This window comes from Colletotrichum scovillei (genome assembly GCF_011075155.1).
Source record: "Colletotrichum scovillei strain TJNH1 chromosome Unknown Contig00007, whole genome shotgun sequence".
NCBI classification, from domain to species: Eukaryota; Fungi; Ascomycota; class Sordariomycetes; order Glomerellales; family Glomerellaceae; genus Colletotrichum; species Colletotrichum scovillei.
In genome coordinates, this window is record NW_023336265.1 from 1690662 (window position 1) to 1715552 (window position 24891).

At 50.9% G+C, this 24891-nt stretch overlaps 8 protein-coding genes across 8 annotated transcripts; 5 read left to right on the forward strand and 3 right to left on the reverse strand.

The window, feature by feature from the left end:
- Positions 1-447: 447 nt before the first annotated feature.
- Positions 448-1398, reverse strand: HER10_EVM0002811 (uncharacterized protein; the record flags this gene model as incomplete). Its single annotated transcript, XM_035472505.1, has 2 exons — positions 448-1145; positions 1260-1398. 2 exons carry the CDS (start codon positions 1396-1398, stop codon positions 448-450), a joined length of 837 nt encoding a protein of 278 aa, XP_035331304.1.
- A 567-nt stretch (positions 1399-1965) lies between these two features.
- Positions 1966-9474, forward strand: HER10_EVM0007585 (pksn polyketide synthase for alternapyrone biosynthesis; the record flags this gene model as incomplete). The annotated part of the gene is made up of 8 exons (XM_035477138.1): positions 1966-2042; positions 2103-2242; positions 2296-2564; positions 2617-2979; positions 3032-4025; positions 4090-8504; positions 8569-9256; positions 9326-9474. The coding sequence occupies 8 exons, from the start codon at positions 1966-1968 to the stop codon at positions 9472-9474; spliced, it is 7095 nt and encodes a 2364-aa protein (XP_035331604.1).
- A 1589-nt stretch (positions 9475-11063) lies between these two features.
- Positions 11064-11783, reverse strand: HER10_EVM0012771 (uncharacterized protein; the record flags this gene model as incomplete). Its single annotated transcript, XM_035482157.1, has 4 exons — positions 11064-11148; positions 11320-11444; positions 11493-11653; positions 11708-11783. The coding sequence occupies 4 exons, from the start codon at positions 11781-11783 to the stop codon at positions 11064-11066; spliced, it is 447 nt and encodes a 148-aa protein (XP_035331947.1).
- Positions 11784-12298: 515 nt separating this feature from the next.
- On the forward strand, positions 12299-14019 carry HER10_EVM0010393 (cytochrome P450 82A2; the record flags this gene model as incomplete). Its single annotated transcript, XM_035479853.1, has 2 exons — positions 12299-12431; positions 12497-14019. The coding sequence occupies 2 exons, from the start codon at positions 12299-12301 to the stop codon at positions 14017-14019; spliced, it is 1656 nt and encodes a 551-aa protein (XP_035331784.1).
- A 486-nt stretch (positions 14020-14505) lies between these two features.
- On the forward strand, positions 14506-16032 carry HER10_EVM0002759 (cytochrome P450 82A2; the record flags this gene model as incomplete). The annotated part of the gene is made up of 1 exon (XM_035472455.1): positions 14506-16032. One exon carries the CDS (start codon positions 14506-14508, stop codon positions 16030-16032), a length of 1527 nt encoding a protein of 508 aa, XP_035331301.1.
- Positions 16033-17037: 1005 nt separating this feature from the next.
- HER10_EVM0012026 (CorA-like Mg2+ transporter) lies at positions 17038-20104 on the forward strand. The gene is made up of 2 exons (XM_035481430.1): positions 17038-18759; positions 18834-20104. Exons 1-2 carry the CDS (start codon positions 17558-17560, stop codon positions 19411-19413), a joined length of 1782 nt encoding a protein of 593 aa, XP_035331894.1. The 5' UTR covers positions 17038-17557; the 3' UTR covers positions 19414-20104.
- Positions 20105-20176: 72 nt separating this feature from the next.
- Positions 20177-21680, forward strand: HER10_EVM0010623 (zinc carboxypeptidase; the record flags this gene model as incomplete). Its single annotated transcript, XM_035480076.1, has 5 exons — positions 20177-20492; positions 20551-20780; positions 20852-20963; positions 21028-21309; positions 21373-21680. 5 exons carry the CDS (start codon positions 20177-20179, stop codon positions 21678-21680), a joined length of 1248 nt encoding a protein of 415 aa, XP_035331809.1.
- A 621-nt stretch (positions 21681-22301) lies between these two features.
- On the reverse strand, positions 22302-24275 carry HER10_EVM0012173 (hydrolase CocE/NonD family protein; the record flags this gene model as incomplete). The annotated part of the gene is made up of 1 exon (XM_035481574.1): positions 22302-24275. One exon carries the CDS (start codon positions 24273-24275, stop codon positions 22302-22304), a length of 1974 nt encoding a protein of 657 aa, XP_035331906.1.
- Between the last annotated feature and the right edge of the window lie 616 nt (positions 24276-24891).

The window sequence follows — 24891 nt, forward strand, 5'->3', positions numbered from 1 at the left end:
GAGAATAGAGTCACATCCGTGTAGTTATCATCTAGATGGGTCCGCTTGCTACCAAAGGGCGGAGCCCATAAGAAGCAAAGTTCTGGGGTTGAAGTGGTTTTTTATAATTAGGGCTTGCCAATGTGAAAGAACATAATAATCAGGTCAAGACCTGAGGAGGGCCACTGAAACAACAGACTACGACTTGCACCGGAGTTGTATCGTTATTTTGTATGCGGCAGAGCGTATAGGGCAATGCGGAGCAAACATGCGGTCGTGCTTGTGTATCGATAACTTTTGCGTCCAGCGCTGCAGAATACGAGATAAGGCTGGTAGAAGTCAGAAGAGAATGCATTTGAAAGTTGAGAGTAGAAATTTGAAAGTTGAAATTCGAAATATAGCTGAGTGACGTAGACTAGACATGTCCAAATTCCAGATGATCGCTGCGGTCTATTCTTATGCAATAAATCATAAAAATGATGGTGGCTGTCGGTAGTATTGATCCACCGCCCATTCCATAGCCCTCACAACGGCCTTGATTTCAGACTCCTTCTTGGGTGGATGGTGCCCTCCTGAGTGATGCAGCTTCTTAGAAAGCCTGGCATCGCACATCTGGTACCCTATCTCATGCATGTCGTGCATGAAAGGAAAGTCTCGCCTGCCAGACACGTGGACCGTTGGAATATGAATGCGCTCTGAAAGTAACATGGGATGCAGTACACGAGGGACCGTGGCGCCTGCATCCCTGAAGAAATCTTGGTTAAAGTCCGACAGGACGGCCCCGATTTTCAAAGCAGATTGGAATGTCCGAACTAGACAGTCATTAAAGACTTGCTGCCGAGGTGCGAGATCTTTTGCGTGCATCCCGCTGCGACGATATGTGCAAAGTTGGTCGATTTCACTTTCGCAATATGTCGAGTCTGCCGAGAATGGCACGACGGATGAGAAGAGAATGGCGAACTTGAAGTCGGGCTCTTCGCCGCTGACTTGCTGGTGGTAGATGTACGACAGGGCTAGTGATGCACCTTGACTGAAGCCTAATATGCCATCGAAAGGGCCTAGGTCGTCGACAGTGGCAGCGATTTGGTGGTGCGCAGCCTGAATTTCTGAGGGCGAGTATCCCGTCGCGTGGGAATAGAACGGTCCGCTGAGAGCTGGACTCATGCCTAAGATTCATTCCAGCATTAGCGTCGACTGATCTTGAGTATGCTTGATTTTGAAGTGGCACGTAGGCCATCTTCGAGAAGGATTCCATAGGGCTATCTTGGTGGTGTTCTTACCAGGCCCGCGGTGCGATGGTACAGCTCCGTCAACCAACACAAACTCGTAGCTTGCGTCGACCGATCTCATCAAGCCAACGAGCTGGCTCTCTAGGATCTTGGCAGAACTGCCGACACCATGCAATGCTAGAATTCTCATGTTGACAGAAGCGCTATCAAAGTAATTTCACGATAAGAGAACTTTCCAAGTTGCGAAAGCGAAGGGAAAAAGCAACGAGAATCTGCTTGGAAATTTACTTCTTTACTGCTACTACCAACTGTGAACCAGAACTTTTACAGGCCTGTTAGCTAGGTTACGGCCGTCCTGATCAGGAGATTTGTTGACCTCTTCACCAAATCGGATTGAGCCGAAGGCCCCGTCCCGTGCTGAATACGGTAATCGGCAGGGATATGCTCACAACTGGCTGGCTAGTGATGGGCAATGCTACTACTGCAGAGCCAAGAATTACTGATTGATGCCGGTTGGAATTGCCTCATTATCGATGATTGGGAAGAATTCCAAACCATCTCACAAGTCCCAAATCGCATGCATGATAATCTTTTCACACAATTTTCCGTATCAGAGCCAACCAAGCAATAGCAAGTAAGCCCATCATGAGCCCGTGTGACGAACAAGAACCAATTGCCATTATTGGCACAGCCTGCCGCCTGCCGGGGGAGGCAACATCGGTGGGAAGGCTCTGGGACATGATTAGCCATGGCAGAAATGCCCATGGAAAGGTACCGTCTTCGCGGTGGGACGCAGATGTGTGGTACCATCCTGACCCTGATCGTAAAGGATCTGTGAGTACAACCAGTCGAAGATCGTACTACCGAATTAACCGTTCAATCATTGCAGATTAGTGTGAAGCATGGATACTTCCTGGAGCAGGATGTCTCTGTCTTTGATGCACCCTTTTTCTCCATGACTGCCAAGGAGGCAGCTGGAATGGACCCAATGAAAAGACTTCTGCTGGAGGTCAGTTACGAGGGCTTTGAGAATGGTGAGCTTTCTCGATGCTTTTGTGTCCGAGATCATGAGTAACACTGAACATAGCCGGGATTGTGGTGGGCGATCTGACGAATTCTCAGACGGGAGTCTACGTCGGCTGTATGACAAGCGACTATGAGCAACTCTCAACGCACGACATTTTCGATGTCGGAGACGTAGCGGCATCTGGGATGAGTGAAGCGATGACCGCAAATCGAGTTTCATGGTTTTTTGGACTTCGCGGACCTAGCCTTACACTCGACACAGCCTGCTCATCGAGCTTATATGCGCTGCACTTAGCTTGCCAGTCACTCAAATTAGGCGAAACGAACATGGTATGAAGTCCCCCTAAATTGGTGAGGGACGGAGCCACTAACTTTTACTCAGAACCTGGTCGCTGGCGTTAACTTGATTTTGCACCCCAACTTTATGCACCAACTATCCTCTATGCATATGCTTAGCCCCGAGGGCATCTCACACTCATTCGACCACAGAGCCAACGGTTATGGGCGAGGTGAGGGCATCGCGTGTATCGTCGTCAAAAGATTGAGAGATGCACTACGCGACGGCGACACCATTCGAGCCGTTATTCGCGGCACTGGGACCAACGCAGATGGCAAGACACCGGGAATAACACAACCGAGCGCTGAAGCACAGGCCGAGCTCATTCGGAGCACCTATGAGAAGGCCGGACTAGTATACTCAGATACGCAGTATTTCGAAGCTCACGGCACGGGTACCCCGCTAGGAGTAAGTTGAACAGGCGTTGTAAAACTCTTTGACACCACTAATTCCATCCCAGGACCCCATAGAACTGTCAGCAATCGGCGCAACGCTTGGCTCCGGGCGCTCGCCAGAGTCTGGCCCCCTGTACGTCGGCAGCATCAAAGCCAATGTGGGACACACGGAGGGCTGTTCAGGCCTTGCTGGAGTTCTAAAATCGATTCTATGCTTGGAAAAGGGCATACTCGTTCAGACAGCCGGGATCGAAAAGGTGAACCCCAACTTGAAGCTGTCTGAGTGGAAATTGGCTTTGCCAGTAGAAAATATAGCTTGGCCTTCTCAAGGACAGCGGCGCATCAGTGTCAACTCATTCGGATTTGGAGGCGCCAACGCCCACGTTATTCTCGATGATGCATACAATTACTTGAGAAACCGTGGGCTACAAGGAAATCACACTACAACCGTTTCTGAAGATGATTCTTCCGAGTCTGGCATCAGCATGGGTTCCGACTCACCTCGCCAAGAAAACGTCAAGCGACTCTTTACTCTTAGTACGCGAGACCAGGCTGCGATAGAACGCCTAGCTCAGTCTTACGGGGATTTCTTGTCGAACAAGGAAGCAACTTCGAGTCCGAGGTTTTTATCTGACTTTGCTTACACACTGTCAGAGCGACGAACTCATCTCGAATTTCGCAGTTTCGCCGTGGCAGAGTCCGCCATAGACCTGCAAAATCAACTCAACAAGGGTCTTGCGAAGCCTAAAAGAGCAACGAAACACGACAACCCGATCTTTGTCTTCACTGGACAAGGCGCACAGTGGCCGGCGATGGGCAAAGAGCTGCTCAATAACTGCATATTCCGGACGAGCATCCACACGTCACAAGCCCTTCTCGAGCATTACGGTTGCCCATGGGACTTGATCGAGGAATTGTCTCGGACCAGCGAATCGAATATTGATCTCCCAGAGTACAGCCAAGTGCTTTGCACTGTTCTCCAGATTGCTCTCGTTGATTTACTTCAAGAGTGGGAAGTGAGGCCAAGAGCAGTTGTTGGCCATTCTAGTGGTGAGATTGGTGAGTGAATTAGCTAGCCCGCTAAGCTGCAACTCCGGGAACCACTCACTGACACACCCACAAGGCGCTGCATATGCTGCCGGCCTTTTATCTCGCTGTAATGCGGTAAAGATTGCGTATTTACGAGGCATTTGTTCAGCAAAGGTGACCGATGCTGTCGCACCTCGACTAGGCGCCATGGCAGCTGCTGGGCTATCCGAAGAAGAGTCTGCAAAGTACATTGAACAGGTACCATCAGGTTCAGTTGTGGTAGCTTGCGTCAACAGCCCCTCAAGTGTGACTTTATCCGGCGATCAAAATGCCGTCACGAAGTTGTCCAGCGCCATTTCCGCCGATGGGAAGTTCGCAAGACTGCTTCGAGTCAAAACAGCCTACCATTCACCTCACATGGCAACAGTCGCCCAGGAGTACCATGATAACATTGGCAATATCATCCCCCTGGGCGAAGCCGAACAAATTTGCCCAATGTTTTCTTCGCTCACCGGCGGTACCGTCACCTCCAAGGATCTAGATGCGTCGTACTGGATGAAGAATATGTGCGAGCAGGTTCGATTCTCGCCAGCGATGACTGCCTTACTAGAATACACGCCCGAGACTGCACAGAGTCGGGGTCGCAATCGAATGCAATGGAGCGCATTCATCGAGATCGGCCCTCATGGGGCTTTGCAGAGTCCAGTGTTCGAAATTGTAAAGGCAAGCGAGAGCAAGACCGCAAGAGAGGCACCGTATCTCTCCGCCATTGTCCGCAACAAGGATGCAGAGATGACGGCGTTACATCTAGCCGGTCAGCTTTGGAGTTCGGGTCACAGCATAAACCTTTTGCGGGTGAATTGCATCTATCCAGAGTCTTTACCACTCTCATTGCCTGACCTGCCGTCTTATCCTTGGAACCATAGCAAGAGCTACTGGCATGAGTCCGCGATGGCTCAATCAGCCAGATTCCCAGGTGGTCCTCGCACCGATCTATTAGGGGTGCCGGTCGACCTGCAAAATCCCATGGAGCCCCGCTGGCGCAACTATCTCCGCATTTCTGAGAACCCGTGGATCGAAGACCACAAAATTACTGGGACCGTGCTTTACCCTGCGGCCGGCATGATTGTAATGGCCTTGGAAGCTGCATGGAAGTTACGGGACAACTCGAGGAAACTCAAGGGCATCGAATTTCAAGACCTCAAATTTGAGCGTGGTCTCGTCGTACCTTCAGGAGAACAAGGTGTCCAGACGGAAGTCAGCCTCAGACCAGACGACGCCCTTCCATCCACTTGGAAATTTGCTGTTTATTCTTTGACATCGAAAGGCTCGTGGACCAAGCACTGTCATGGAACGGTGGGCCTGGAGTACGAACACGCCGAGCAACATTCTGCAGCACCCTCGGAGGAGAGATGGAGAGTCTTGACCAGCTATTGGAACGACCTGAAATCCAAAGACTCCTACGAAATTGAAATGGAAGACTTCTACGATCAGCTTGAGTCCGTTGGAGTTGAGTACGGGCCGACTTTCAGGAATGTGTTCCAAGCGGGTGCAGCCACTGGCGAGCACTGCGCCCACGGATGTATCAGCATCCCAGATACCAAGTCTTCCATGCCTTTCGACTTTGAGTACCCCCATCTGATACACCCGGCAACCATGGATGCCATCTTCCATCTACTCTTCATTGCCTTCTCGGACGGCAAGCCCCTTCAAGACGCTGCGGTGCCTTACACGTTAAAGCACATGTACATTGCTGCAGATCTACCTCAGGGCGAGGGCGGTGTGTTCAGCGGTTACGCGAAGCGTCTTCGAAGCGACGGCCGTGAGACTTCCGGTGATTTGATTGTGTCTGATGAGACCTGGAGCAGTCCGAAGTTGATCATCCGCGACTTTGCGTTGAGAAAAGTGACGTCTTCACAAGATTCCTCGTCTTCGAGCGAAAAGATTGCGCGAAAGGTTTGCGCAAAACTGAGATGGAAGGAGGACATCGACTTCATTCGATCATCTGCATCTCTTCTTGACTCGGAGCAGGATCATTGCGGTGAAGTTGAGCTTGCTCGTGATAATAAGGTCTTGATGGCTCTAGCAAAATTGCTGGATATGTTGCATCATAAGAGGCCAGGCTACGGGATGCTTGTCGTCATGCAAGACGCTGTGGATGATTCTCGTGTTGTACTGGAAACTTTACTCAATATCTTTGAGAGAGCTACACGCAGAAAAGGGAGAAAACTTCATATCGTAACGACTTCAAAGGCGGCTGGAAGTCTTGCCGAAGAATTGTCTTCCACCAGAGAGGGATTATCAGAGATTCGAACTTGGAACCCGACGTCTCAGGAGGAACCTCCCTTCTCGAGCGAGTCTTTTGACCTCATTGTGAGCTTGAGGTCAACTCATCATGACGATGTCTCCTCTGTCCGGTCGATATTGCCCGCACTGCGAGATCTCCTACGACCGACGGGGTATCTCTGCTTGGCGGGTTTGAATCACTTGGACTCAACAATAAGTCTCGATGATGACTCGATGATACTCACAGCAGGAATGGAGCCGAAAGTTTTCCTGCCGGATATGACCAGCAAAATGACACTTGTTGTCACAAAGAAGCCAACTCTTTCGTCACTTGGCTCTTTGCCGTCTGAAGTTTTTCTGCTACATAGGCCCGATTTTACTCCAGCAACCGGGCGTCTTGTGGACACTTTGATTAAAAAATTCAAGTCACTCGGCGGAAAAGCTACATTGGCGTCAATGTCAGAGATGGATTGTTTGAAAGGAAAATACATCATTTCTCTACTGGAGGTCGATTCACCCCTTGTTTACGACTGGGACGCACGGAACTTTGAGGATTTTAAGCGTCTGGTTTCCAACGCCTTCCAAATCCTCTGGATCACGCGTGGCGGTCTCATGCAGCATTGGGAAGAGGGGTTAGAGTTCGCACCAACTCAAGGCCTTCTCAGAGTCATGCGTACAGAATATTCCCAAGTCAGGTTGCCACATCTTGATTTGTCTAGAGCCAGTAGCCTAAGCGCGAGTAACACTGCTAGTATCATCTTTGATGTCTGGTGTAACTTTGCACAACAGGGCTCTACTCGGCATGACATGGAATACGCGGAACTCGACGGTAGATTGTTTGTGCCGAGGTTTGGCGAATATGAAAGCATGGACGCAGATTTGCAAAGTCCAGAAAGAGTTCTCGGGTCGGAGAAGAGGACTTTTAACAGCAGAAAGAATTTGACGCTTATTCGAGAAGGCAGCGAGTCCATGTCTGTTTTGGTTAATGAATCCGAGTCTCCCACGCCTCTTCTTGACGGTGGTGTTGAGATTACTGTTGAGCTCGCGCTTGCGCAGGTTACACCAGGCTCTGAAGGTGCACCCGGCACTCTTGCTTGCTCTGCGATTGTTGGCACAGTAAGCGCAACATCATCTTTGGAGATGACAACGAAAGTTGGACAACGCGTCATCGCGATTCATTCAGGGCCATGCAGAACTAGAGTTAACGTTCCCGAAGCGTTAGTTCGATCGGTCTCTTCAAGTCTACTGCCCGAAGAACTTTTGACAACGTACTACTCATTTTTTACTACGGGTTTTGCGTTGACGCAGACCGCGAGACTCAAAAATGGCCAGACTATTCTCATCCATGGCAGCAACTCGCCGTTTGGCAGAGCAGCAATCCGACGAGCACAGGGAATTGGAGCAGAAGTTTTTGTTGCTGCAAAGACTTCCAACGCAACAGGTCTCGCTGCAACGGAGATGGGGGTTGACCAAGCTCATGTTCTCGATGACGACTATGATTCTTGCGTGGCCGAGATCCTTCGTCAGACTCAGAATCGGGGAGTGGATGTCATACTCAACTGCCACCCTGGACAAATAGACCTCAAATGGGTCGAATGTCTCTGCGATTTCGGGGCTTTCATCTCAATGGAGCCCAAAGCATCCGGGCTCCCTCTCAGCCTGGTTGCTTCGCGCCGCAACGCCACCTTCGTGAGCTTGGACGCGTCTTCCCTCTTTAAATCAAAGCCGGAGCTTGCCAAACGCCTCTTTGACGAGACTTGCGAACTTCTTGAGGCTGGAGACCTCATTCCACCGGACCCTCGATGCGTCAAATCGGTTTCTGATGTTGATGACATGCTGTCACGGGTTGACGGTGGCGAAGCACCTGGCGACATAATCCTGACGTTTGACACCCACGCCCAAGTTCTACTGCGTCATGCCAAATTACCTCAGCTGCAACTGGACAATCAAGGCACTTATATCCTCGCAGGAGGTCTTGGTGCACTAGGCCTCAAAATTGCGGATATGATGTTCAATCATGGTGCTGGACATGTTGTGTTTCTCTCTCGGTCAGGAGGAAAGAATAAGTCAGCCGACCTAGATTGCTTCCGTCAACGAGGCCTGGCCATTGATGCATTAAAGTGCGATGTGTCAATTTCATCTCAAGTTGACGAGGCAGTTCGACATCTTCAGGGGCAAGGGCGGCGCATTCGGGGCGTGATCCAGTGTGCAATGGTGCTTGAAGTAAGTCGTTGGAGGAGAGGTTCAATATTGACTCGAAAGCACTGCGCTGACAATAGCTTACCAGGACGCAATCTTTGAGAATATGACATACGATCAATGGCAAAGGTCAACTCGGCCCAAGATTGAGGGCACAATGAACCTTCATAAGTCCACTCCTCATGACGTGGACTTCTTCATCCTCTTATCCTCAATCACCTGCGTTATTGGAAACGCCGCGCAATCGAACTATGCCGCAGGAAACACGTTCGAAGATGCATTCGCTCATTTCCGTCGTAGCCAGGGCCTCGCCGCAACGGCAATCGATGTCGGACTTGTCACCGACTCGGCTCACTTCATGGGTGACTTTGATATGGACGCTTATTTCCAGATGTACGAGCATCGGTGGGATGGTTTACAGACGACCCAGTCAGAGCTTGACGCCGTTTTGAAAGCTGCCATGCGAGGTCGGACAGCAGACGGAAAACTCATCGAGCCGCAGATAGTTCTCGGCCTTGGTAGTTCAATGCCCGTCAGTCCTTCATCGGCAGAATGGACCAAGGACCCGAAGTTCAGTCACCGGGTCAGTCATACTTTGGTCAATGGCACAGATCTTCTCAGCAGACCGGAAACTCCCGCGGAACGGCTTGCTCAAGCGGAGAATACTCAGGATGCGGTCAATATTGTGGAAGAAGTCTTGCGTGGCTACGCAGCACAGATCATGGACGTCGCAATGACAGACATTGACGCGGAAAAAGCTTTCTATGACTTTGGAGGTATGCTATCACAGGCCTATCCAATTTAAGCCCTGCAGAGATTACCGATCATGCTGACATACCACCTAGTTGATTCACTGAAGGCCGTCGAGCTCCGCAACCGCATCTTTCGTGATGTGCAGAGCGATATATCAGTGTTCGAGTTATTGAGCCCCTCGCCTCTTTCCAAATTGGCGGTAGACATTGTGGGGAAAAGCAAGTTCACGACTAAAAAGTAGAGTGCTGAGTTCATGGAACAAAAGAGCGTAGCAATCGATATCCCCATTGACCCGATACCACATCAATGTGATCCGTAGAACAGCAATGATACATAACGACTACCATGAAAACAGCTTGATTCCTATGTTAATATGATTTCAACTGCCTTAACTTACTATCTTGAGCAAGTAACAGTTAGACTCTCTTGATTGCTCCCGACTAACCCGCTGTCATATACTGAAGTAGGCGTGAGAAAACGTCGACAATCCCAGCCGCTATGTTTCGTAAGCCCTCATCGCCAAGACAATAGCCAAAACCGCGCCTGGTGACAATAAGCCGCTTGTAAGAGTAAGGCCAGCCGCTCTTACGAAGAATGAGTCTTCTAGAATTCGAATCCACTTATACTGCTTTCGAAGTCTTCGGAATGAGCGCGACGATCTAAGGATAAGATCAGTCATCGGAACCAAAGCCGCCATGATAATGAATATATCCCATTGTAGAAAGTCTCGAGCACCATCAGCAATGACTGTAGGAGATGCGACGTTGATAGAGGCAGCGGGTACGAATGTCCGACGTAATTCCTCATGTTCTGAACATGCCAACGCCCACACGTGCCCAGTCGCGGCGGTAGCCCCCGAAATAAGCAAAGATGCTGCGACAAAGTTTTTCGATGCGTGTTGTTTAGACTTCAAATCGGAAAATCCTGGGATTTTACCTTGGAGCCAGACAAACAAAGAATGGGCCATTGTGAGTGCGAGTGGAGTGAAGCGATACAAAGCTATCAGGCCTTGTCTTTGGTTTATTGAAAAGGTCGTAGTGAATGCCGGAAACAGAAGCATTCCGGGTGTAATTGCTCCCAAAATTGCGGCTGGGACCAGAGCGAACGCTTCTTCTGGGTTTGAAGGACCAATCTCGTGGTTTTTCGGTTGGTCCTCCTCCTCCTCCAAGAACCTTTGGACATGGGCGAAGCAGTAAAGGGGATAAACAGCCGCGGCACCCCACGCTTGGTTGAAGACTCCCCAAAATAAGTGCTCACTTGCACACAGAAAGATTAACATGAATGCATGCGACTGGGCACGATCGTCTCTTGGGACTTACATGTTCGTCCAAGGTCGTCTCTTGCCCCCGCTCCAACCCAAGACAAGCATACAATGCGACATCGTCTGCATAGTGGTAAAGAGGCTGACCAGCAGCATACGGTCTGAACGCAACCCATTGCTGAGAATGTTGTTGTAGAAGATGACTGCTGGAACAAGCAGCTTGTCGAATATCTGGAGACCGGTGAAATTGGTTCGGAGCATGTCGCCATTGGGGAATATTCCCGTCTGCTTCACCATCCCGACCTCTCTCGCCACACCCGAGCGAATCATTCTCCCCCACAAAGAGTCATACCCCACCAAGCTCAATCCAAGAAAATAAGTGTGCATCTTCAAGTTCACTTTCACAAGATTGGTGCGCTGACTTCGCGTAAGGTGAGCTACGATGGAGGGTATCCGGGTCTTTGTAGCACGGGTCATCGGTTGTGCCAAATTCGGGCGAGTCATTTATAATCCGTCAGTGGTGGAAGATGTTTCAATATTCAACCTTACTACTAGTACTAGTCTTCCCCTCAGATACCCGCTCGATTGACTTTGCAGCCATAATATGAGGGATACTCCCAGACTTCCTTGTAGTACTCCAATGTTTCCGTGAATCTCGTGTATATGTAGAGACAACCACTAACCCATATCACTGTCGAAAGTGCCATTCCCAAATAAAACCAAGTCCACGCTGAAAGTCCAGGTCCTCCATGCAAGATATCAATTTCTCCATACGAAGCGTCCCTGGTTTTCAGTATCCAGTGACCTGATTTTCCAATCACAAACGACGCACCAATCGCTGCCGTCATTGCGAAGACCAAAATAGGCTTCGAGTTTGGAGGCTTCTCAACCTGAACTCGTTGGGCATCCCAGACTGCGCCCAGGTCATTACCATCTTCCTGCAAGGTAGACTTGTTATCAATGATAAATGCCTTTCCACTCCGCTTCTGTGGACTTACATGGTCGACAAGCACCCCAATCTGGAACTCTTCCAACGTCTTATATGCATCCTCTGAATGGCCGACATATTCGAAGCTTTCAGTGCCGTCGGACCCCGCAACGTCTTTCAAGACTTCGATACCCCCAGGATGATCATCGGCATAGTTGGTAACATCGTACACTGAATAATCCAATACCAGTCTCAGTCTTAGTGGATGTCCAATATCTTGCTTACCTTTGCCCCGGATTGATACCCATAGGCTATCGACATCGTGATGTTTAGACAAATCTGACCGACCGAGTACCTGCATCATGGACTATAGTGTTGACGGTTTCCTTGATTGATTTCGGTCAAGTTCGCTCGATACTAGTCTCGCATCTGGCTCATTTGCTAGAAAACTCTCGACTTTGCTCGCTTGGCTGCTTCCCAGCGATAATTGTCCTCGGCTGTCGCCAAAAATGGTGAAAATTGCCCAAATCGGGAACGGGGCGTCCCAAGCGGGGATACGTCCGGGGAATTTTCAACGCGGATAGGTCCAAAGTGGTCTCCGGCATCTCGTTCTGGATCAGTCTCATTGGAGATTTGCAGGGATATCCCTGTGGAGAGGAGGTGCTGGGGCACGACAATGGGAATCGAGTTCTCGACATCTTTTGTAGTCTGTGTATTGACAGGCGTCGAGCCCATAGTGATCTGGAATATCGCAGAAGAATACGCCGTCTCTCAAATCATCTTACCATTGTTGATCTCGTTGCTTTACAGGGAGCCACGTCTGCTGAACTTGCCATCCCCAACCTCGCATGTAGAACTACACTAAAGCTTTCCGCAATGTTCCAGCAGCAATTCACCATTGGCCATGGCTCATATGAGCGATGTCAGACCTTGAATCTGCCGAGTGTCAAAAGCATGCAAGAACTCAGATCCGGGATTGCGCGCATTTTTTCAGTCTCTGATTCCGATTGTGAGTCTTCAATCCGATATCGAATGCAACACACGACGCCAAGATAGCGACTAACTGTTGTGAAGCTATTTGTTTTTATAATCGAAAAGAGATTCTCACTTCTCTTGATGAAGTTAAGAGGAGTGATGGTCCAGTGCAGGTCAGAGTGAATGACGAAGTCGTCAGAGAGCCGTTGGGACCAGAGCCATTACCATACGTTGGCAACCGCTACGAACTCTATCCGGATCCACTTGGGAACTATGATCGCCTCTTTGACCGGTATGGACCTGTTATCAAAACGATCAATATGGGCACGGTAACATACCTCACCAATGATCCCAATGTCTCTCGCGAAGTTCTCCGCGAAGGGGAATACTTCACCAAAACTACATCAGATCCGGGCCATCCTCTGTACTACATGCGAAATAACGAGGCGCTCTTTACTTGCGACAGCGATGCTCCAGCATTCAAATTAGCGCACAAGTACATACCGCCCAGCTTAACGCCGAAGGCAGTCCGCCACTACACACCAACTGTTTTAGCTTGCGTCGAGAGGTCATTCAATGTTTTTGATGAGCTCGATGAAAAGGAGCTCGCATTCAATGTTTATCATTACACATTCAAGATGGCTGGAGAGATCATCTGGAAGGTCATTCTTGGCATGGACTTAGGTCACTTTGACTCGATTGACACAAAGCCCCATGAAACTATTCGGCTTCTGGGCGAGTATCTTTCGCTCATGAAGAAAACCTCTTTGCGCGGAAGTTGGTATGGATACCTGCCATTCGGGACGCCAAAGAGACTCAAGCTAGTGAGACAACTCTTGTGGGAGGGCGTTGCCAAAGGCATTGAGGATTCAGTCACGTCCAGCGCAGACCTGCCGATGAAAGACGCTGCACTACACGCTACCAGCGTCGCTGACTACCTTCGTCGGGCCACCGACGAGAAGGGAAAAAAGTTGCCCAAAGAGATCATGCTGAGTAACTGCGTCATCATGATTGGAGCTGGCTTTGTAACAACCTCTTCCCTCCTGGCCTGGCTTATCTACGCTTTGGTCAAATATCCCGGAAATCAGCAGCGTCTGCTCGAAGAACTTGTCAACTACGGAGCTTCTCCTAGCAAAGAGTGGAGCTATGATGAGCTGACCGAAATGCCGTTCCTCGACAAATTTGTGAAGGAGACACAGCGGATGCACAATCCGTCGTTCCAAACAGCGAGAAACGCAAAGCAAGATGTCGTACTTCCAGGCGGGTACTTCCTACCCAAGGGCTCCGTCATCATTCCAACTTTTCCTTCATTACACAAGAATCCAGTGCACTGGGATAATCCAACGCGTTTTGATCCGGATCGATGGGACACTAAGGAGGTGAAGGGCCGGCACAAGATGTCTTACACTCCATTCGCGGCAGGGAGCAGGGGGTGTGTGGGGTACAACCTCGCTCTTCTTGAGGTGAAGAGTGTCATGGCAAAGTTGGTTTACCGCTATCACTTTGAAGATGCGTCTACTGAAGCCGTGGTGTACGATCCTGAGTTCATTGTCATTAGGCCATTGAACTTTTATGCTAGGGCAGTGCGGAGAACACAGTGGCCCGCGAGTCAGGGGGCATGAAGTTGAGTAGGTCTGGTTTCGTTCCCTTTGCTTCCATTCTGACCAACACTACGTTTCAAGCTTGTACTACTTTACAAATCTGTCATGATTGGAATTTCTCTTAGGATCTATGACATAATTATGACAGATGACCTGTAATACGATAAGTACTCTTTTTGATAGAAGATTGCCCCCTTCACGATTAGGTGCTTAGCTCCAAAGCAGTATGTTTGAAGAGAGAGTATGTCCAAGGTTCTCAGCTAGTAGCTGGAATTGACTTCAAGCTCGGCTTCCCCATTTGGCTGTTCCGGGACGAACTTGGTCAACCCCGAATACCTCAAAACCTCCATGATTATTGATGAGATGACGTTACATGGACTCAGCCATAGGTAAGCCATGTACAATGTTGCACGATAAGCCCGTAGTGGTGCCATTGAGACAAATTTGTGGTTCATGAGGGAACAGAAACCATCATTTCATGAGACATTCTAGAACAACCCAACTATCATGGCTACCAATACATACACTGCGACAGTAATTCATGCCAAGACAGGTGCAGCGAAGGAAAACTTGAATGAGATCACTACTCAACTCAGCGTATTCGATCTCATCCCACCAAGAGTGTATATCAAGTTCACCGTCTATCTACCTCTAAAACCACAAATCAGCTTCCAACAGGCATTTTCTCACCTCCAGGCTGGTCTTCACTCAACCTTGCGGCAATTTCCTTTCCTCGACGGTCGTATTCACCCACGCAAGGAGCATGAGACCGGCTGGAGACCAGGGCACATAGTAGTGTCTTACGACCCAGACGGCCCAGTCGCCACAGAAGAAGCTCCCCGGCAGCTCGCTTTTAAGGACCTGTCACAGGTGCTGCCCGACTATGAAGATCTTCGCGACGCAGGGTTTGAATTCTCTGCTTTCGATGATGAGCTCGTTCTAGCTGCCCCGTTCGTGCCAGATTTGACAGCCGGTGCCGACGTCTTCTTGGCGCAAGCGAACTTCGTTAATGGAGGATGCATTCTGGCGACGGGATTCCACCATTCCGCTAGCGACGCGACCGGTATGGTCACGGCGATGCGTGCGTGGGCGGAACACTGCAGAAACCTCGCGAATCCGGATAGCAATGTGTGCAGCTGGCTGGCTCCGGAGAGCTTCAATCGCACACTTCTAGAGCGGCTGTGGAGTAAGACGCCTGCCAAGCCTGTTGCCAAGATCCCGCGCGATACTTGGGGCTTTCTCGGCTTCCAGCCGCCAGATGCCCAGGAGGAAACGGCGACTGCTGCGGCCCCACCTGCGGCCCCGCTCCGGACCATGGAGTCTAGCATTTTCTACATCTCTCCGGACAACTTCAACAAGTTGAAGCAGGATGTTTTAGATGGCTCTCATGACGGAACGGGACTGTCGGCCAATGACGCACTCTTGGCGCTTTTCTGGCGCGCCCTCATGAAAGCGCGATACAAAGCGGCCATCGCATCCGGCCAGCCAGCGCCGGCGGACGAAATGTCATACTTGGAATCTCCCGTCGACGGCCGCACGGATTTCGACCCAGAGCTTCCGTCGTCGTATGCTGGGAATCTCGTTATTGTCAACAAAGTTCCGATGCGGGTGGCCGAGCTCGCGTTGCCGACTACAAGCTTGCGCGATGTCGCTCTGCAAATTCGGGCACAGGCGGCCAAGGTGAATCCAGGTCTCGTGAAGGACGCGTTCACCCTCATGCGCGAAGTCCCGGATTACACGAAGCTGAAGCATGCATTCACCCGACTTGATGGGTTCGATGTCATGATCACGTCAGTGTTGCTGCTACCGTTGGATAAGATCAACTTTGGCGACTATGTGTTTGGCAATGATGGCAAGCCGGAGTCGCTGCGACCCTTGATGGATGCCTTCAATGCGAATTTTAGGCTTTGCATGGTGTTGCCGATGAAGAGCCATGGGGGTATCGAGTTACTTGTTAGCTTATTCGCTGACGAGATGGAGCAACTGATGGCAGACAAGGAGTTTGCAAAGTATGCTGCATTTTGCTGTCATTAGCCACAGTCATTCCCTTAGTAAAATAAAATCATTGCCTCAACCAAGTCGGCTATTTACAGTAACAATTGTGTCTGTTGTCTGTTATAAGTCCTCGCCGTTGTCGCCTCCCCTTGATGACGGTATGCAGCGCTTCGTGTCGGGTGTACAGCATTGACCACTGCAGACATCCCGGTACCTGAGCCTATTCAGTAGCGTGACGAAGCGTGAGAGCTCGAGTCCCTGTCAAGCAGCACGTGTCTGGATGAGACTAAGCTCGGCAACACCTTATTCGGAGTCGATACAGAAAAGATGTCACCGTCCGTGTGGTTCATTGCTTCAGACTCAGAGGGGGCCGAGGAACAAACTTAGCAAGCCTTATTATGAGGGGCGATAAGTCGTAGTCTCCCGGCAGCTCTCAGTCCGGCCTCGAGCTAGACACCAATGGTCGTCTTACTGCAGAATCGGTCGCGTGTTACCACCCACTAGTCTGGGTGTGTTAGTCGAGTCTAAGCTCTAGATCCCTTGTCTCAACAACAGACCGCTCATTCGATCCCCACGAGCGCGACGTGTGAAATATGGTGCCCAGACGTGCGCGACAACTCACTGATGTGCATCAGCACCTGATCACGGGGTGCATTGGTAGCGCGGCCGTTGCTCCTGCAAAAGAATAGAAAATGTTCCATGCGACCATTTCTACTCAACGCTCCCGGGGGCCGAAGCGCCCGCTCGTAGCCCAATCCAGTATGAGGCATTTGATGTCTGTTCCTAATCGAGCTTGGGAGGTTTGGGGCTGTGTGGCGCGAAGGCCTGCGTCAAAAACTTTGGATGAGTTCTACGTCGCATGCGAGAGCGGCTATGACGGCAACAAATTAATTGCTGTCCCTAATTTTCTCAAAGAATCGCAAAATCCTCGAGACTTGCGGCTTTTGAGTATGCATGATTACAGCTTCCGGGTTTCTCAGGTAGATAAGGAAGTTCGTCCGGCAGTGAAAGCTGGACATTAATACCGCAGAGGAGAAAGAGGCCGCCCCATGGGGAAAGTTTTGTTATGACTCCGCCTGTGTGAGGCGGTGCCCATGATGTCGCTCAGAACCTGTCACCTCGGCTGGGCGCCGGGCATTCTCTTAGTTTCTCTACCTAAAGTAGCCGAGTAGTCTCAGAAACCTTCATAATGCCCGTCCTTGTCCTCATCCCATTCTCAAACACGAATCGTCATTGAATCGGTGTTTTCGGTGGCTCTTCCATTCTCCGACTCCCAAGAACGACCAACATCGTCACAGCACAGCACTCATCACGGACTTTTCCTCAAACTATTGGAATGGTCACCGCTTTCGCCAGATCTCACGACCTAAAGTCAGTTCGATCACATCATTACACTGATCCAAACATCTGCCAGGATATGGCAAAACGTACGAAGGAGGGATACCTACGAGCACACCACTCGAACGTACGGTGAAGGAACATATTGGACAAGATTCAGACCCTCGGCTCGGCACCATTACCTCTTTGGCCTTCAATCACATCCAAGAAGAGAGAACATAACGTCATGTCGCAGAAGGAAGATAACAAGTCCATCCGGGGACTCGAAGATGCAACCCTGTTGAGTCCCAACGGAGGCTCTCGACATGTGGAAAGCATCTCGAGTCCTCGAGGGAGAGAACCCGAACGAGGGACGGCCCGTGACGTAGCAAACATGGCCATGTTCGAATCCCCGACTATGCGGCCTCTGAGCAGACGTCCTACCATCGAGTCGAGGCGCACGACGTCGCCGCCCAATTCCGTCAAGGCATTTGCCAATGCGCGCCGCAGAGGACAGGACGTCGAAGCGCACGATCCGAGGGCCTCTTCGCGCAGACCTCAGGCCGAGGTTGAGAGTAGCGACGACTGTGGCCTCCAAGCATCTCAACACTATCCGAAGAGTATCAGTCGTAGCTTCCACAGTCGCAAGGCTCTCGAACACGGTGGCTCTTCGCCCGTGCCGAAACCCAACTCATCTCCCGAGGCCGAGGACACCAAGCTCGACAACGTCCAAAAAGAAGGGCTCCACATCGACTTTGACTATTTGGAGACACTGATTGACGCTGAGAGTCGCGACCAGTTTGGCAGTTCCGACTTTGTCAATCTTCCGGATAGTTCCATCCCTACCGCTACGCGCATGTTTACCTCCGATGGAGACTTCATCGATGTTGCATCCCAAGCAGCTTTCATCGCGGGAGAGAAGGAGGCGACAGCACCCCAGCAACCGCTCCCGAGGGCAAGCCAACACATTGAGCAAAGCCGCTTCAACTACTTCTCCTCGGCCTTGGAATCCACGATCCATGCAGCGGAATTCGGCGACCTCGTCCTCCCAGGCGAGAGCATCAGGTCTCTGTTCGAGATGCCCGAGGCGGAGGCCGATGGTGTCTGGTGGCTTAACATGAACAACCCGACTGGCAGCGAGGTCTGGACGATTTGCAAAGCGTTTGGGATCCACCCACTTACCATCGAGGATATCATACACCAAGAGAGTCGCGAAAAGATAGAACTCTTTCCGCTGTACTACTTCGCCTGCTTCAGGTCGTTCATCGTCGTCGAGGAAGATAATGAGAAAGACTACCATCCGTTCAACGTTTACGCGGTAGTCTTTAGAGAGGGGATACTGAGCTTCAGCTTCACTGCAAACTCGCATGCATCGAGGGTTCGATTCCGGATTTCGCAATTGAAGGAGCAAGTTTCTCTCAGCAGCGACTGGATCTGCTACGCGTTGATGTAAGTCAAAGCCGCCTCAGATGTCCCTCCAGGAGGTTGCTTCATGTAATAAACCTCATCTAACACTAGCGCAGTGACGACATTGTGGACTCTTTTGGACCAGCGATCAACGAGATCGAACGCGAGGCCGATGCGATCGAAGACCAGGTGTTCATCACTCGAGTAGATGATAACCAAGCCTTTCTTCGGAGGATCGGATACACCAGAAAGAACGTGATGAGTCTCATGCGCCTGCTCGGCGGGAAGGCAGACGTGCTTCGTGCTTTCACCAAGAGATGCACTGAGGATTTCGATGTCACGCCACATATGGACATTGCCCTTTACCTTGGCGACATCCAAGATCACGCGGTAACGATGATGCACAGCCTTGTCCACTTCGACACCATGCTCTCACGATCACACAGCAACTACCTGGCGCAGCTCTCGATTGACAACATCGATATGGGTAACCGGACGAACGACTTTTTGAGTCGAGTGACGGTCATCGCCACTGTTATTGTTCCTCTCAATGTTGTGTGTGGTCTTTTCGGCATGAACGTCAAGGTCCCTTGGAAGGATACTGACAACCTTAACGCGTTCTTTGGAATCCTGGGCAGCATAACTGCTTTCGCTCTGCTGTCTCTTCTTGTTGCTCGACGTTTTAAATACCTCTGAGAATGACGTCGAGTACTTACATCTATTTCATTTCTTATGATACGTATACACCATAACGTTGCGACAACAAATTGGTTGGTTTCACGAAACACACGTGCAAGCAGTCTGCTTACTCCCATCAAGCCTCTTTGTGGTCTAGGTAATTACTCATGTGAAGTCAACGAAATTACTTTTCTGCCACCGGCCTGGAATTTTGTGGTAAAGCGAGACGAATAGGAAGGTATTTGTAACATGTTCGTTGTCAGCATGTCTCGAAGAAAGAGTGTTGGTTGGCACCCGCCGTCTTTTGCGTGCCGCTATTCCCTCATTCACATTCGACGGTCTTACCTTCTTGCTCATGTTCAACTCCCGTGCAACTCACCTCGGCGGCAAAAGCAACTACGATGCTTAATCGTGCCTCCCTCATCGCGCGTGGTTTCCCATACCAAGACGCTTTGCAACTTCTTCATCCGGGAAGGCGCTGTGCCAAGCCTTGAGATCTTCCGCCTTGGCAGCTGTCGATGTCATACCAGTCCAATACGTCCTTCCTCAGTCAGACTATCACCTCCCTTTTTGATATTGCCATGACATTGTTTTGCGAGGCATATTCCAGTCTGCTAGAAGAGGGGAAGCTGCAAGTGTTTAAGCGACCTTCACGAGCCGCTCATGGTTCTTGCTTCTCGAACTTATAAATGAGGCTCTCAACTTCGCACGCTTCGCCAAGTTTCGATTCGTCCACGCCAAGCCTCTCACTGCCTCATCACTATTTGTACATTATTTCACCATGAAGGCGTCGCTCATTTCAGCTGTTGCCCTGGTTCCTGTGGCTCTGGGCGCGACTGTTCCCAGATCTGCGAAGGTCGACTATACTGGCTTCAAGGGTCTCCGCATCACTCTCCCCGAGGGCTCCGAGGACTTGGCCGACCAGATTGACGAGTTAGCTGCGACGATATTGAACCCCGGCGCCAAGGGACAGCTCGATGTCGTTGTATCTCCCGACAATATCGACGCCATCAGCCAGCTGGCTGTGAACACCACGATTCTCCTCGAGGATGTCGGTGCTGCTTTTGCGGATGAAGATATGGCAACGGTTTATGCTGGTAAGTCTATGAATCATGACCACGAACTGATCTCACCTCATACTCATCGATCCATCAGTCCCCAGCGAAACCTGGTTCACTGCTTATCACAGCTATGCCGACCACTTGACTTTCCTGAGAGACCTTCAGAGCAGCTTTCCCGGCCAATCTGAAATCACTACCACGGGCTCATCTTTCCAAGGTCGAGCGCTCACCGGCATTCATATCTGGGGAAGCGGCGGCAAAGGGTCCAAGCCGGCTGTTGTTCTCCACGGCACCGTTCACGCTCGCGAGTGGATCAGCACGATGGTGAGTAATAACCACAATATCTGCAAGTATCCACTGCAATCTGAGTAATTCTAATCAACACATCATGTCAGACTACAGAGTATGTGGCTTGGCAACTTTTGACCAAGTACGCAACAGACTCCGCCATCAAGGCCGTGGTTGATAAGTTTGACTGGTACATCACTCCTGTGGTGAACCCAGATGGTAAGCGCCCCTGCAGAACCTTGTCTCTAAACGAAGAACAAAATCATTCTTACTATTCTTCCAGGCTTTGTTTACACTCAGTCCACTGACCGTCTTTGGCGCAAAAATCGCCAGACCAACACCGGCAGTTCCTGCGTCGGCCGCGACCCCAACCGTAACTGGCCGTACAAGTGGGAGCTAACCGGAGGTGCTTCGACAAGCCCCTGCGCCGAGACTTACAAGGGGGCTGCCGCCGCCGATACCCCAGAAATCAAGGGTCTCAAGGCGCAGATCGACACTTTGTCTGCTAGCAGGGGTATCACCCTCTACCTCGATGTCCACTCCTACGGACAGTACATCCTTTGGCGTAAGTCCATCGTCCCGATTGATCATGTGAGAGCGCAGCTCTAACTCAAATGGCTATACATAGCTTATGGATATGATTGCAACTATGTCGCTCCCGATGACGCTGCGCTGCAAAGCATGGCTCAGCGCGGTGCGACCGCTATCCGTGGCGTTTCCGGCACCAGCTACACTATTGGCAATGCCTGCCGTGCTCTGTACGCGACCACAGGCGATAGCACCGACTACGTTCACGGCGTTGCCAAGTCCAAGTACACATACACCATTGAGCTTAGAGACAGAGGAACCTACGGCTTTTCACTTCCGGCAAGTCAGATCTCGGCTACTGTAAAGGAGACCTGGGCTGGAGTTCTTGCCATGGCCCAAGCTGCATGATGAAGGAACCACCTCGATCGCAAGCCCACAAACATAATATGTGAAGGAGTGTGGCCTCGCTTCTTTCAGACTAAGGAAGATTGAGATAATTGTATAGCTTTGAAAGTATTCGTTATTTCAGCTCTGAGACTAATCAAGGTTGATATGATCGGTGACCTCTGCCCAAGATTCATCCATGTCTAGATCTGCGTTTGCACGCGGGCGTTCGTCACTTGTCGAGGGGTAAAACGTTCAAGTAAGAAGTTCCATCGTGGATGATACCAGTCGAATGTTTGCCACGTCACATTTGGTTTTGCGTTTCCCAGTTTTCATGTAAACGAGGCACGAATCTTCCAACTGAAAGTAAATCAGGAACATGAAGGCTGCCAATTCAACTTGATCAAATCTCCTTCGTCAGGTTTCAGAAAATATCTCCTTGATCCGCTGTTGTTATTTAGGTTCTCAACGTATATCAAATGCGTCTATCGGATGATGGTATTTGTATTCCATAACTTTCTAGCCCGTTTTCAGACGACCAAATATGCTACAAGTACTAAGTACTTATGAAGGGTACAACAGGAAATTCTATGAGTTACTCATTTCCCGGTTGTCACAACTAAGATAGAGGTATCTGCTGGCCTACTAGCAACTTTCTGTCGTCTTGATAGTGCTGTTGACTGGAAACAATAGAAAGCTGTCATACTTCCCGCCCACATGGATGAAGTGCATGCCCTTATTACGGCTCACAGGCGTCTCAACCCTTTGCTCATTCACGAAAGCCGGATTGGAGTCCATCGCGCCTCCCAACTCAATCAACGAAGCATTCTGTCCGGGTTCAAAGGTGCCTCCGGTAGAAGGCACAGGCACGATTGCCGTGCCAAACCCGATATCGGCCTGCGTGGGGGTGATGGAGGCCGGGGCAATGTTCAAGCTGAGCAGCTCACCGGCATGGAACCTGAGGGCGACGGGCCAGAGAGGGATGTCCACTGGCACAATCTCGCCTGGCGACAGCAGCTTCTCCGAGGTGTGCAGTAAGAAGGGTTCGAGGTCCGTGGAGCGATTGGTGTCCAGTTCACGGTGCGAAAGGCGGAGGGCTCCAGTTGGACCGATAGTGCTGGAACTCTCGCTACCAGTGCTAGGAAATGCGGTCCCGTTGGAGGAAAGCTTCTGCACGGAGATGGAGATATCCATGTCGGTAGAATCAGGGGAGGACACCCAGAGACGGAGCTTTGAGTACCCAATCAATTCCATGTTCTCGGGAATCCGATAGTTGAGCGTAACACCGGAAGCTAAGCTACTGTTGTAGCTGAGGGTGGCCCCGTTGGATAGAGAGGCCTCGCCAAGGGAGTTGTTGGGCTGCAGGTAAAGAGTCTTTGACTGGAGACCCGGGACTGGCCAATCTGCGACGACGCGATCCAGAGTATCCTCGGATCCGGGATCAAGAACAGCGAGGCGGACGCGGGGAGTAGATTGCCATCCATTGTCTTCGCCCTTGAGATAGAAGTCAAAGAACTTCTGCAGATCGGCCACATGTTCTGAGGTGTAATAATCGGTCCATTCTTGCGTGTTGTGCACTCTGAGCCACTTCTCGTCCGAAGCAATGCGCCGGAATGCTTCAAACGAACCATGGGTGTGCAGAAGGTTGGTGTAGCTTGCCACGATGTACGCCGGAACCTTGATTTTCTCAAGAGATGCAATCTTGTCTTCCCAGTACGGTGTAATGAGCCCCTCGGAGAGTAGTATGCGGGGAACATCTTCAACGAATTCCTTTCCGGCAAAGGTAGTGAGAATCGACTCCTGGAACCCGGGTGCCGGAATTCCACCTTTCACGGCAGTATCGCGGTACAGATCCGTGAGGCCCTCCCACGGCGCGATTGCCGTCAAGTGAGGAGGATGCTCGGCAGCAATGAACCATTGCGACACGGCCAGCCATGAGTTTCCCGAGAAGGCGACCTTGCCCGAGCTCCACGCCTGCTCTGCAGCCCACTCGACAAAATCATAGCCGTCCTCACCAAGCTGGCGACCCCAGTATGTGATGTTGCCTTCGGAAGAGTAGGCACCGCGGTTGTCTGGGTTGAGAATCGAGTAACCCTTGCACACCCAGTAGGCTGGATCCGGACCCTCAAACTTCTGCAACTCAGAGACTGAGGACAGCTTCACGCCTGATCGACCTTCAACGTCATCGAGCCACTGGCCGCCGATTTCTTTGCCGTAGGGACTCCATGCGATGATGCTTGGGACGGTAGCATTCCCGGTCGTGGGACGGAAGATATCAGTGTAGACCGTAATGCCGTCGCGGAGGGTGACGGGAACATCCCGCTCGAATAGGATATCGCACGGCAGAGTGAGTGCGCCGTCTCGGCGGATGGTGCCGGCTTTGAGCGTCAGATTCTCCTGCTTGAACCCAGGGTAGCGAGCGCGGGCGGCATCGAGGGGGAGAGGTCGTCGCTGAATGATGGGGTAAGAGTCATTGCCGTAGATTCGGAGGGATCCTTGGACGATTTCGGCGCCAGTCGTGGTGTTTTGAGCGAAAGATGATGCTGGATACACGGTGCCTAGGAGGACGACGGCGGTGAGCCACGACGAAGGCGAAGAACGAGCGTTTGGAAGTCTCATTATGGACAAATTAATGGGCAGCTGTTCCCAAGAGCAAAGAGCAGAAGTTATGGTATCAATTTGTTGAAGAAATAATACGAGTTTGAGCGTAGCTTCGGTTTATAACTTTTCTTCTCGAGCTCTTCCGGAGATCTTCGACCGAGCCCATCGGTGTTCAAGTCTGCACCGCAATGACATCACGAGAGAAAGATGAGCATCAGCTCCGGAAATCTTCGACATACAGCATCAAGTAAGCTAGGAGACTCCAACTGAGCCGTACGAGAGGTCCAATGGGGCGCTCATGACCAGAACCCAGCCTTAGAGTACCGTCTCTTGAAATTAATCGAGTCCATTGCCTCAAATTCGGGTCCCGCCTTTGAATATCGGGAGTCTCGGTGCATCCGTGAGCTCGTGGGGCGCTTCCGACGAAGATGTTGTAACTTCCGAATACTGAAGATGCTGTCCGAAGTCGTTTTCCTCCCTGAGATCGTTCGAAGCCGTAGTCGGCGTGAGGGGCAAAGCGTCAGCCAGGTCCACATAGAGATGAATCCAAAATGTCTGATTGGCTCTATCGTACGGTCCCTGTCGACATGGGCATTTAGCTTGCTCCTAGTCAGGGAGAATCCTTGCAACGCAC